Raw genomic sequence first — 12,798 nt, 5'->3', positions numbered from 1 at the left:
CAGTGACCCCCCTGTGCCCCATAGCCCCCCCCCCCCCGGCACCTGTGCTCCCCAGTACCCCCCCCACCCCCACCCCACAACACCCCGTGGGACCTGCGCCCCCCACACTCCACAGCACCCCACTGGGACCCGCACCCCCCTACCCCCCTGCCTGTTTGTGTCCCCACACCCCCTGACCTCCACCTACATGTACCCAGTCCCTCCCTGGTGTCACTGGGATGGATAGGGATACCAGACCAGAAGTGGGGGGGGTGTCCAGCCCCCTGAGGCCAAGCCAGCGCTGCCTCATCTCCCTGACTTGGGGGTCCCCACTGCAATTTGTCTCCTCAAGTCTCAACTCTTCTCTCACCAGCCTGATTTCACCTCCTTTAATCCACCTCCCATCACCTCCCTCCTGCTCCATCAGACATTTTCTCCCCACGATGCCCACTGGCACCTCTCCTACGCCGTCCCCCCCTTTGTGCAGAACAAGGAGCACCCCAATGGCCTGAGCACCTGAAGAATGAAGCCCAAAATGGTTGGGGGACACACATGACACATCCAATGAGGGACACCTGGCCAGGGTGACACCTGGGCTGAGGATACCAGAACTTGGAGCAGCTTTTCCCCCATGCCCAAATATCCGGGGATGACATTGCTAAAAAGAATTGGGAGAAGCAGCCCATTGACTTCAGTTTGTCAGGAGGGGACAAGTTTGGTCATGGTACGAAGCCACCCGCAAAACTTTTTTATTACCTTTCAAGCCTCAGCGAAATTCCTGACTTGCAAATTTGAAGGAATTTGGCTGACTGTCCTCCTGGTTGTCTCACCAGAATGGTGCTGGCATTGGCGTCTCCAGTGCAGGGTTGCCTGGGGCTCCTGAGTGCTCATCTAATGTTCTTCGCTGCAGCTGTAACAGCTTGTTGACATTCAACCAGTGGCTTTTTGGAGCAGAAAGACCCAAGAACGTCACGTTTTCTCCTCTGAGCTTCTTTCAGACATGCAGAGTACAGGACAGAGCCCGGGAAATGGTGAGTTACCAACATTTTTGTCTTTTCCTGGTGGCTTCCTTCTGCTGCTTCAGATCGATGTTGCTTTTTGGAGTGTTGGGTGTTTTTTTGGGTGGTGTCGTGTCCCATCCCCCCTTGTCTGTGTCCCGTCCCGTGTCTGTTCCGTGCCCCCCCTCTGCCCTGCATTTAGTTTTGAGCTGTTGTTATTAGTTTTTTTCAATTCCATCTGATTTATACAGAATAAAAGAGCAGTTGCCTCATTCCCCTGGGCACTCTGATCCAGGAAAGACCATTGCCATCATCTTCACTTACGCCAAAGAGAGATGTGATCCTGCACAAAGGCTGCTGGAAACCAAGGGGATTGGGTCCACATGCTCTTCACTGCAACCTCAAAAGAGATTGGGTGAAGGAACTGGATTAAAACCAGCCCTGAAACATGTCTCTGGATGAGCTCAGTGTGGATGTGCATGTGATGGGATAGGCCATGGAGTCTGTGGTATGTTCAAGATGGGGCTCTGCTCTTAAGTGACAGCTTTACTGGAGGACACCATCCCCTGCTTCAGCAGGGTCACCTTGTGTCCAAGCACTCCATTAGCACATCGCTGTGCGCAAGGATGTCCTCTCCATATCACCTCCTGCATGGGATGTCTGCTAGGGCGTTGACAGCCAGGGGTGCCCCTAACACTCACTCTGCATCCAAACCTCACCCCTTCCTGAAGGTATGCTCTGCCTTATCATCCAGATCACTAATGAAGATGTTGAACTGGACCAGCCTGCAGCCGAAGCCATTCTGCACACTGTGCACCAACACTGTTGCAGCTCCAAAGAGCCAGCTTCCCAGCACTGGCACAGGCCCAAAGCCCTGCAGCTCATTTTGCTGTGTCTGCTCAGCACTGCTGGCCTTGCTGCATGTTTGCAAAGCGACTGTGCATGGCAGAGATTGAGTCTGCTCCATGCAGTGTCCTGGCCGAGAAGGGGCAGTGCTAGGAGACACCTTCTGCTAAGGCCAGCAGAGGTCACCCAGGCCACAGACCACGTTCAACGTGGAAAACTGGCTCTTTGGAGGTGCAGCAGTGTTGGTGCATGCACAGACAGCCTGGACACACACAGGTACACCTTACCCCATTAAGATATGAAAGAGGTTTCTAAAGAAGGGTGTCTGAAAATGAAGCGGAAAGACTGAACATAGACAGTCATCAGATACTCACAGAATCATTGAACAGTTTGGGCTGGAAGTGACCTTTCAAGATCACCTTGTTCCAACCCCCTGCCACAGGCAAGGACACCTCCCACCAGACCAGGTTGCTCTGAGCCCCATCCAGCCTGGCCTTGGACACTGCCAGGGATGGGGCATTGACCACCTCTCTGGGCAACCTTGTCCGGTTTCTCACCACCCTCAGCACAGAAAAAGCCCCTTTTCCTCAAATAGTGGGATTTTTTCTAAGAAAGAAGATATGGGTCCTATTTTGTCATTTTCTGCATTTCAATTACCACTTTTTATCCATCTTTTTTTTCAAGCTGAAGCAGGAGATTTATTGATTTCCTACAACTCTGGATACTGGAGCTTTACCGCAAACCCCTGGGGAGAGAGTCACAATGAAAGATGCAGGTAACCTGCATGTCATCCAATGGAAATGTGAGTATTTGGACATATTTTTAATAGTGAGAACTGTGCTGGATTTTAAAGCTGTCCTGTAATTACTTAAATAATGTACCTGCGGTTCCTGCAGTGTCACTTGAACATGATCAAACACACTTTAGGTGCTGAGGTAATGGCAGTTCTTAGAATTTTACTTATCAAAAAAAAAAAAAAAGCTTGTTAGTTCTCCACAAAAAAGTTGTGTCACAGAGGAAGAACAGATACATCAATACATTCCTGGGGCTTGCAGATAAAGCAACAAGCTCTGAAGAGCACAAGGCTGCCTGCATTGGGTAGGGAAGGCATGAAGCCTAGCTGAGGACACCAAAATCTGATGAGATGGAAAGCATGGAGCCATCGGTTCAAACCAGCATGCTGGTGGCATGGAGACACTGCCCAGGATGAACTCATTACCTGAGGCAAGAGGATTTGAAACCCCAGTACAGGATGGTAACGGTCCCAGAAAGTGACAGGGATGGAAGGAAGGGAAAGCTGGAGGCACATACAATAGCTGAGAAAGGAGGACACATCTGGATAGAAGAGGCTTGGGGTCCTGCTTACACTCCTAGCCCTGTGCTCAGGGTTTCTGCAGAGAGACATCTGGGATGGTGCCTCAGCATCACTTGGGACAGCCAGAGCAGTGGGTCTTAGGGGAGAGGTACCCACCTCGGCACTGAAGATGTTGATGTCCCTGTTCATTGGCAGGGGGTTGGACTAGATGACTCTTAAAGGTCCCTTCCGACTCAAAATGTTCTATGATGCTATAAACATGCACAAGCAAGAGCAGTGGGCCAAGCTCAGGCAGTCTGTACCTGCCTGCTGCTGGTCCTGGCATGATGAATTTGGAGATCATCTTTCCTAGGGAGGGGAAAAGTAATTGCAGGGACATGACTGTCCCCACGTAGCTGCAATGCCCTGCACTGCCCTTGCTGGGGAGAACAGCAGATCCTCAGTCCCAGGATGGTCATAGAATCCTAGAATAGTCTGGGTTGGAAGGGACCTTAAAGATCATCTAGTTCCAACCTCCTGCCATGGGCAGGGACACCTGCCACCAGACCAGTGGCTCCAAGCCCCATCCAACCCGGCCTTGAACATTGCCAGGGATGGGGCACCCACAGCTGCTCTGGGAAACCTGTGCCAGCACCTCACCACCCTCACAGTAAAGGATTTCTTCCTAATATCTAACCAAAGGCTCCCCGCTTTCAGCTTAAAGCCATTATCCCTTGTCCCATTGCTACAGGCCCTTGTACAAAGCCCCTCCCCAGCTTTCTTGTGGGTCCCTTCAGGTACTGGGAGGTGCTCTAAGGTCTCCTCGGAGCCTTCTCTGCTCCAGGCTGAACCACCCCAACTCTCTCAGCCTGTCCCCATAGGAGAGGTGCTCCAGCCCCCTGAGCATCTTCATGGCAAGAAGGTGGTAATGGCCCTCTTCTCCCAGATGATATCACAGAGATCTCTGCCTCCCCCCAGTGCCCAGGCCAGCTGCCTGCAAGGGCAGGAGGCATGGAAACCCCAGCCCCCTGCCAGATGCACATCACCCTAGCTGCAAACTGCAGCTTCCCCAGGTTCACAGCCCGAAGCCCTGGGACCAAGCTTTGGCTTCTGCTTGTCCCTTCCAGGCCACAGCCTCCCTTCTGCCCGGGTGGTGCTTTCTGGGAATGTTGAAGCAAATTGCTGTCTTTTAAACCTTGAAACAAATGCAAGATGCCAACATCTCAAGCCCATGAATACCCGCTATCTGTTGCCATGGAAACAGAAGACTATTATGTTTTAATATTTTTAAGCTATGAAAGACTTGAAACATCTCTCAACCCCCCAACAATTAAACAGAAGAAGCAATGAAAAAAATAAATGTACCCTTCCATCAAGGTATGATTGCATAAGCTGCAGCAGCATCAACCCCATCTCCCCCCTTAAGTGCACCACCCCAATTACATTTATCCACATCTCCTTGTCACACACAGCGTTGAAATGTTCTGCATGAGCTGGGAGAGGAAGGCTCTGGAATCAGCCATGGGCTGCAGGGACATGAAGATGCAGGCATGCCCTTGAAGGCAAGCACAGGGACAGCTTTTACCACCTCTAACCCAATCAACAAGACAGCTTCTCCGGGCTGAGGGTCCAGAAGGAGCATCCTCATGGTGCCCAGATCTAGTCTGTGAGAGCTAACTGCAGCCCAGCAGTCAATTCATGTCTGCGTGTCTCTGCACCCAGCTCCTGGCTTTATTCTGGTGGGCTTTACATCTTCTAGACACAGCTTGCTTAACACAAACCTAAACAAAGGCCGGATGCTAACAGCAAAAAGATGTGCCCGTGGTGGAACAAGGGAGAGGGGTTGAGGAGGTTTATGGTATCCTGCCATCCATATGGTCCACCAAGTGGCCTCAAGGTACCACACCAATGTCAAAGATGTGACCCTTATGATGCACTCAGGAACCTGGGGTACATCTGGTCAGAGCAAGGGGCAGTTGAGAAAACAGCATAATCCCTGATGCCTTGCAACCCACTGCCACCATCACTATCTTTGCCACACAGGAGGATGTTGTAGAGGGGAACTAGAGGCAAGCATGCTGCACAGGGCTGCAAGCCAGAGGCTTGCATCCATATGGGTGGTGGAAAGGTCTGATAAATGCAAGGCTTCCCAGGTTCTGCTGAGGTGGGTGCTGGACTCCATAGAAAGGTGGGGCAATATTTTAGGAACCCCCACACATACTGAATCGGGAACATGCAGATAGGGGTAAAGTGCTCTTGTTGCAGCACTATCAAAACTAGCTGGCTGCAACAAGGCTTTTACCAGCCCATACCAGGTTAACTTCACTAAGTAGTTCCCACACCTTGCCCCAGCACAGCCACCAATCCCCCACAAAGCTTCAAAAGTTCATCTACTGTCCATGCTGTTTCTTCAGCCCCTTCAGACCAGTCCACCCTGCTTCTTGCCTCTGTTTTGTCTGGATTTTTTCCTTCTCTGGGCCTCCTACATCCATCCTTCCTCTCCTCAGCTGAGTCACTTTCTTCTCTCTGCTTCTCCCAGTGTCTCTCCTACATCCAGGGCATGCACACACTCCTTCTTCCCACTGCCTCTTTCAGGTATCTCTTGATACAGTCCTCCCCTTCATCACCCATTAGGGCTATTTAACCACTTAGCAGGAACCAGCCACAGCTGCACATTATTCACATCAACCAACCCACTGCCCCTGAAGCCAGCCCACAGCTGTATATTATCAATGATAATTAACCTGCCTTCATTCCTCTGTAATTCCTCTACAGCCTGCCATGTGGGTCACTTGGTGATTGACAGCAGGGTGGGTGGTGACCTGGACACCTCTGATGGGTTGCCCCAGAACCTCACACCAAGGTGGGGACAGGGACACAGGACCCTGTGTGGGTGGCCCTGGGAACCCACTGTGAGGGAAGATGGTGTTGTGGGCACTATCAGGTGGTTGGGCTGGGGACCATAGCAAGGGGAGGGTGATGACAGGGTACCCCATGTCGATATCCCTGGTACCCTGCAGCATGGGCAAGAAGGGCAGGGTCTGTTGATGTATTCATTGAATATTTTTTTGGGGGGGTTATTTAATGAGGGCATTTTCCCTCTCTCTTACCCCTCTGAGTCCCCTAACTCACACACTGTTGTGTGAGGTATTTGGTTCGGTTTTCAGCACCTTTTCCACTCATTCATTCCCTTGTTCACCCCCTATCCCTCCCAGCAGTTTTTTGGGGGCTGTTTGGTGAACATGATCTATTTATTGTACCAGAGATGCTGATTTTGGGGTCCTGACAGGGTGCGTTCTGGAAGCTTCCAGGGGCTTCCGCAGCTGCCCCCTGATTGGCAGGCTGTTAGCCACCCCCTGATTGGCAGGCTGTTAGCCACCCCCTGATTGGCAGGCTGTCACCTGCCCCCTGATTGGCTGGCTGTTGAGGGTGCTGAGGGAGTGCCTGGCTGTGGTGAGGGAAGGCTGAAGTCATGGGGCTGAGGTTGGGGCTGGTGTGATCCTCATGGAGAAGCTGATGAAGTATGGGCTCATCAGACAGTGATGGTGTATTGAAAACCAGCTGGACATGGGGTCTAGCCTGCTGCCAGTAATTAGAGGTGTACCCCAGGGGTCAATGCTGCATCAAATCATGGAATCACAGGGAATCATAGAATGGTTTAAGTTGGAAGGGACCTTAAAGATCATCTAGTTCCAATTCCCCTGCTTAGAGCAGGGACACCTTCTCCTAGGCCAAGTTGCTGAAAGCCCCGTCCAGCCTGGCCTTGATCTCCCAGGGATGGGGCACACACAGCTCCTCTGGGCAGCCTGTGCCAGCGCCTCACCACCCTCACAGTGAAGAATTTCTAACTAAATGCTAACTGAAATCTCCCCTCTTTCAGTTTAAATCCATTACCCCTCATCCTATCACTGATGAAGAGTCCCTCCTCATCTTTCCTGTAGGCCCCCTTTAAGTACTGGAAAGCCACTATAAGGTCTGCCTGGAGTCTTTCCTTCTCCAGGCTGAACAACCCCAGCTCTCCCAGCCTGTCTTCAAAGGGGAGGTGCTTGACCCCCTGATCATCTTCCTGTCCTCCTCTGGACCTGCTCTCGAGCTGGTTCATGCCTTTCTTATGCTGGGGGCCCCAGAGCTGAGCTCAGTACTGCTGTTTAATGTTAATATTCATTAAATATCTGAGTGATGGGGCAGAGCATACCCTCAGCAAGTTTGCAGGTGATGCCAAGCTGGGAGGAATGGCTGATAAGCCAGAGGGTCATGCTGCCACCCAGAGGAACCTCACCAGGCTAGAGAAATGGGCTGATGGGAACCTTGTGCAGTTCAAGGGGAAGTGCTTAGTCCTGTCCCTGGGCAGGAACCACCCCTGGCACCAGGATGCATGCTAGGGGTTACCCAGTTGGAAAACAGCTCTGCAGAAAAGACCCTGGGGGTCCTGGTGGACACTAAGTTGAACACGAGGCAGCAATGTGTCATTGCAGCTGAGAAAGATAACGGTGTCTTTGGCTGCATTGCCAGCACATCTCAGCACTGGTGAGATCACCTGTGGAGCTCTGTGTCCAGTGATGGGCTCCCCAGTACAAGAGAGAAAAGGACATACTGGGGAGAGTCCAATGAAGGGCCTCAAGGATGTTGAAGGGACTGGAGCATCTCTCATATGAGGAAAGGCTGAGAGAGTTGGGACTCTTTAGCCTGGAGATGAGAAGGCTTAGGGGATCTCATCAATGCCTGTAAGTACCTGTAGGGAGTGTGCACAGAGGATGCAGCCAGTTTTTTTCCAGTGCTGCTCAGTGGCACCAACTGAAACACAGGAGGTTCCCTCTGAACGTCAGGAAACACTTTTACTGTGAGGGTGATGAGCAGTGGCATACGTTTCCCAGAGAGGTGGTAGAATCTGTATCTTCGGGGACAGTTAAAAGCTGTCTGGATACAGTCCTGGGCAACCAGCTCTAGGTGGCTCTGCCTGAGCAGAGGGGTCAGACCAGATGACCTTCAGAGGTCCCTTCCAACCTCAACCATTCCATGGCACTGTAAAACCAGGTGAGGAGGGCTATAAGCTGGTTCTGTTGGGAGTGATGTCTGTTGCTGGCAGGCAAGCGAAGAAGCAGAGGCTGGGTTCATCAGTCAATGGACTGAGGTGACGGGAGAACAAAGACAGGATTAGGAAAGAGTTGACCTGAGGCACTTGTAGGCAAAAGTGCAGAGCCTGTGAAGTAAGCAGGAGGAGCAAGAGCCAGTTGCCAGATCACAGAACTATGGCATCACAGAACTCCCTGAGACTAGTAGGACAGCTTGTGTGACTAGAGTGCTGTGATAGATGCATAAGGGCTCTACAGGACAGACGTGCAGGGGCTGGGTGTTGTGTGAAGTTGCAAGTCATCTGTTTGGAGATATTCAATGGGACCAATGAGTCACTGGCTGTTGTGTGGTCTGCCTAAAGGAAGCTCATGGGTGTTTTGTGGTTTATTCCCCAGGTGAGCAGTGCTGATGTGTGCTGGGGCTTTTGTGCCTACTCTCCTGCCTAAGCATCGTGGCAATGAGGTTACCTGCACTCCCTCAATAAGGGTGCCTGGAGTCACCCTTAGTGAGCAAGGTTTTGGCAAAAGGTGATGTGCACTTGAAGGTCTTCAAGTCTGGCTCTATGGAGCTTTCAGTGTGAGGCAGAGAGCAGAAGATAGTGTGGTACTTCTCAAGTATTCTCTTGCTGCTGGTTGCGAACTATTCTTCAGAGAAATAGTGGGAGAATGTTAAGAAATCAGAGAGATGCCTTGGGCAGAGATGGCTCCAGGGTAGAGTATTGTCAATGCCCTTCGGACTATTGAATGGAAACAAAGGCAAAACCTGAACCCCTGTTGGGAAATTACACATTGTGCCTCTGTACTTTTCTCCTTCATTTTTTAAGCTCTGTTTATTCCAGCTTTCACTTCTGCTTCACCGCAACAATTTTTGTGAGGGGTGGAGAGTGGTGCTGAGGAGATGAGATTGTTAAAAGTGTGCTGAAAGTGAGAGATTGCATCAGAGGCATCGCCAGAAGAACAATAATGTATCCAAACTTTTGTAAGGGTGTGCATCATGTACTGGAATGAAAAAATTTACCAAACTGTGTTGGTCTTGACACCATAAGGAACAAATGCACAGCTGTCTTCAAAAACAAACATGTCCGTATTTGGATAGGACAGCTTCAGCAGGCGTAAAGGAAGCTGAGCAATAGATGATTACACAGAAAGCTGAATAGCCTGCTGAGGCCTGGCCTTGTGCCGTTTTAGAGTGGAAGAGCCTTGGGAGAAGAAAGGAGATGGAGGCGTGTGGTGCTGGGATACAGGAGATTTTATTGAGGCAAAAGAGTGAAAAGGCAGGAGCACGCAGTGGAAGGGAAGCGTTCTGAGAGGCAAGTAGGGCGACCGTCAGCCCGGGTCCTTTGCTTGCAGAAGATTTTGCCAGAGCACCGAGGTCTTCCTTTGCTGCGGTGGGAGCAGTGCGGGGGAGGTGCCCCGGTGGTCTTTGGCTTGTGAGCAGGTGTTTGCAGCGGAGAGTAGCGGACGTATCAGTAGGGGCGATGCAAAGAAGACAGTGGGAGAAGAGGAGGAGGTAGGTGGACCACGTATCGTGGCAGCCGGGGCTGGCCCCTTCCGTGCTACTTTGCTTGGTGCCTTGAGAGGAGGAGGTGCGGGTGGCAGGTCCTCGTGGCAGCAGCAGGCGGGAGGTGCGTCCTCAGTCCATGCCGTGGCTTGCAGGGTGTGTGTGGTGTGGAGGGCCCTTAGCAGGGCAGGCAGGCTCTTCCGGCGCCATAGCAGCCCAGGCCTCCGAGGCCGTAACCGTAGCCAAAGCCGCCGGAGGAGACGGGCACTCCCTGGGAGCTGAGGATGTTGCCCACAGCAGCCGATGAGGAGGATCCGACGGCGGTGCTCTGGGGGAAGGAGGTGAGGATGGGTCCCGGCAGGGTGACCAGCACGGCGGGAGGCTGGATGACGACGCGGGAGTCCTCGCACTGCCTGACGCAGGGCTCGTTGCAGCTGTTAGCCAGCGGGGTGGGTCCGCAGGGGCTGCAGAAGTTGTTGCAGGCCATGTCTGCGGTGTGGAGTGTCCCTGTAAGAGAGGGTGTTGAGGAAGCGGAGAGTGGTGGGGGGCGCGAGGGGTGTCGTTACAGGAGGGCAAGGGAGTGTGGAGGCGCGGTGTGGGGCTGCGGGGAGCGTGGTGGTGTTGAGTCGTGGGGGCTGCTGAGTCTGGTGTCAGCGCGTGCTGGAAGAGACGGGGCGTGTGGGGCAGGAGAAGGAGGGGAAGGGGCTTCAGGCTCACCTTGTTGACTGCGGGGGAGAAGGCGTCAGGAGAAGTGTGTGATGGAGAGAGGCTCTGGGCCGTCTTTTATGCTGGTCTGAGGGGGCGGGACAGGCTTTGCGCGTGACGGCATTTTGCAGCAAGCAGCTGTTGCGTGCCAGAGCTTGGCAGGTAATGAGGTGGGGGGTGTGTCCCTTCCCACAACGCTCCCTTCTCATGTCCTCCTCTTGAGGATGTGTCCGTCTGTCCCTGGCGTCAGCTTTGAAGTGAGAGCAGGTATCTGGGAGGATTTGCATGGAAGGTGCGTGTCAGGGCATTTGGCAGACGTGGCCAAAGCATAGGAGAGGTGGGGTGTTGTCAGTGAGGTCATCCCGTGGCACTCGTGTGGTGTGGTTTGCGGGTGCGTTGCGAAGAGGGGCCCCCACTTGTTCATGGGCCTGGAAGGCTGTTGTGGGCTTTGGAGGTGTGCCGGGCATGAGTGTCGGCCCCTTCCATGGCATTTGGTCCCTGCCTGCCTTGCTGCCAGCTTGCGAAGCCTGACTGTAGGCCTGGCCTTTCCCACTGAGCGTGCTCTGTGTGTGCCTTGTTGCCCGCCTTGCTTGAAAGGCTGTAGCTGGGAGAAAGGGGCCTGCGTGTCTGGGCTTGTGCCCCCTGGGATCCGTCCCTGGGGGTGTCAGTGCGGGCAGGCAGAGGAGGGCAGGCCATTTTCCTGGCAGCCCTGGCTGAGAGCTCGCCGGTCCTGTGACGAGAGGTGCCCTGCCTGGCTCCGCCAGTGCTTGTGTTGGCCCCTCCATCGTGGAGCCCTTAGGTGGGGCTTGGGCTGTGGTGTGACGCATCCAAAGGAGAGCAGCGAATGCGGTGAAGGATCGAGAGAAGAAGCCTTAGAAGTAGCGGTTGAGGGAAGCGGGGCTACTGCGTTTTCAGAAGGCGGCGGCTGAGGGGAGGCCCTATCGGTGTCTCCAAGTACCTGAGAGGAGGTTGTGACGAGGAGGTTGTCAGTCTCTCATCCCTAGCAACAAGTGCTAGGGCAAGAGGAAAGGGCCTCATGTTGTGCCAGGCAAAGTTTAGTTTGGCTATGATGAGAAATCTCTTCACCGAGAGGGTTATCAAGCACTGGAAGAGGCTGCCCAGGGCAGTGGTTGAGTCACCATTGTGGGAGGTGTTTAAAAGACACGTAGGCGTGGCGCTTAGGGACATGGATTAGTGGTGGCCTTGGCAGTATTAGGTTAACGGTTGGACTCGATAACGTTAAGGGTCTTTTGCAACGGAAGTGACTCTTATGATTGTGTATGAGGCAGCGTGCGAGGGCAGGTGAGTTTCTGGAGAGCCCGTATGTGTGCTGAAAGGCGGAGCAGGGCTGGGAGCGGCAGGCAGGGGAGGCTGGCAGTCCTGGGCCTTTGTTGGGGTCTGTGCTTGGGGCGAGTGTCGAGGGGTGAGGCCAGTTCTCTGCGCAGAGCTTGACAGGGTGAAAGGGAATTTGGCGATTGCCGAGGGGAGCTGGGTTTGAGCATGCGGCACGGGGCTGCAGAGCCGAGGCTGTGGTGGTGGTGGTGGTGCGTGCGGAAGGGTTGATGAGTGGCAAGGCCTGCCCCCGCTGAGGCAAGGTGAGTGTTTTTCAGGCTGTTTGTCAGGTGATCTGTGGTTGTTGCTGAGGAAGATGAAGGGGGGTAGGCAGGAGCGATGTGGGAGTGGGTGTTTGTAAGTGCACGGGGCCTGTCGTGTTGCTCCCAGGAATGCCGAGGCATCTGGCATTGCGGAGGCCTCCTTGTGAAGGCCGCTGTCCATTTTCCTGGAAAGGTCATAGTGCCTGGGGGCAGCTCCTGAAGAGTGGAAGGGAGCTGGTACCCCTCGTGTCCCGCAGAAGATGGTGCGGGAGGCTCTGGGAAAGCAGAGGCCGGTGAGCCCGAGCCTGTTCCCGGGGCAGGTGATGGAAGCAATGCTGCTGGAAATCACTGCCAAGGCCAGGACGGACGGAAGGTGTTGGGGGGTGTTTGGCGTGGATTTTGGAAGGGCAAATCATGCTTGAGGGAGCTGCGTGTCTTCCGCGTTGAGGCGAGTGGGCGTTGGGCGAGGGGAGAGCAGTGGCTGTTGCTGAGGCGTACTTGAAGGAAGCCTTTGTCGCTGTCTCCTGGTACGTGCTCCTAGACGAGCTGAGAAAGTGCGGGTTGCGTAAGCGGCCGGTGCGGTGGCCTGCAAAGCAGCTGAAGGGCTGTGCCCAGAGGCTTGCGATCAGTGGTAGGACAAGAGGCCATGTTCAGAAGTGAAAGCATCTGGAATTGCCCGGGCAAAGGCGGCAGGGCTTTTCCAGAGTGAGGGTGGTCAAAGAGTGGAAGAGGTGGTGGCGGCTCCATTCTCGGAGGTACTGAAGACGCGAGTGGCTGTGGTCCCAGACAATCTGCTCTAGCTGGCCCT

General features: G+C 53.7%; 1 protein-coding gene across 1 annotated transcript; it reads right to left on the bottom strand.

Moving 5' to 3' along the window:
- Positions 1 to 9,868: 9,868 nt before the first annotated feature.
- LOC308060266 (feather keratin 1-like) lies at positions 9,869 to 10,177 on the bottom strand (the record flags this gene model as incomplete). Its single annotated transcript, XM_080378732.1, has 1 exon — positions 9,869 to 10,177. The coding sequence occupies one exon, from the start codon at positions 10,175 to 10,177 to the stop codon at positions 9,869 to 9,871; it is 309 nt and encodes a 102-aa protein (XP_080234858.1).
- Between the last annotated feature and the right edge of the window lie 2,621 nt (positions 10,178 to 12,798).

Source organism: Falco punctatus (genome assembly GCF_963210335.1).
Source record: "Falco punctatus genome assembly, chromosome: 3".
Lineage (NCBI taxonomy): Eukaryota > Metazoa > Chordata > Aves > Falconiformes > Falconidae > Falco > Falco punctatus.
The sequence above is the reverse complement of the archived record's forward strand: the minus strand, read 5'-3'. Positions and strand labels throughout refer to the sequence as shown.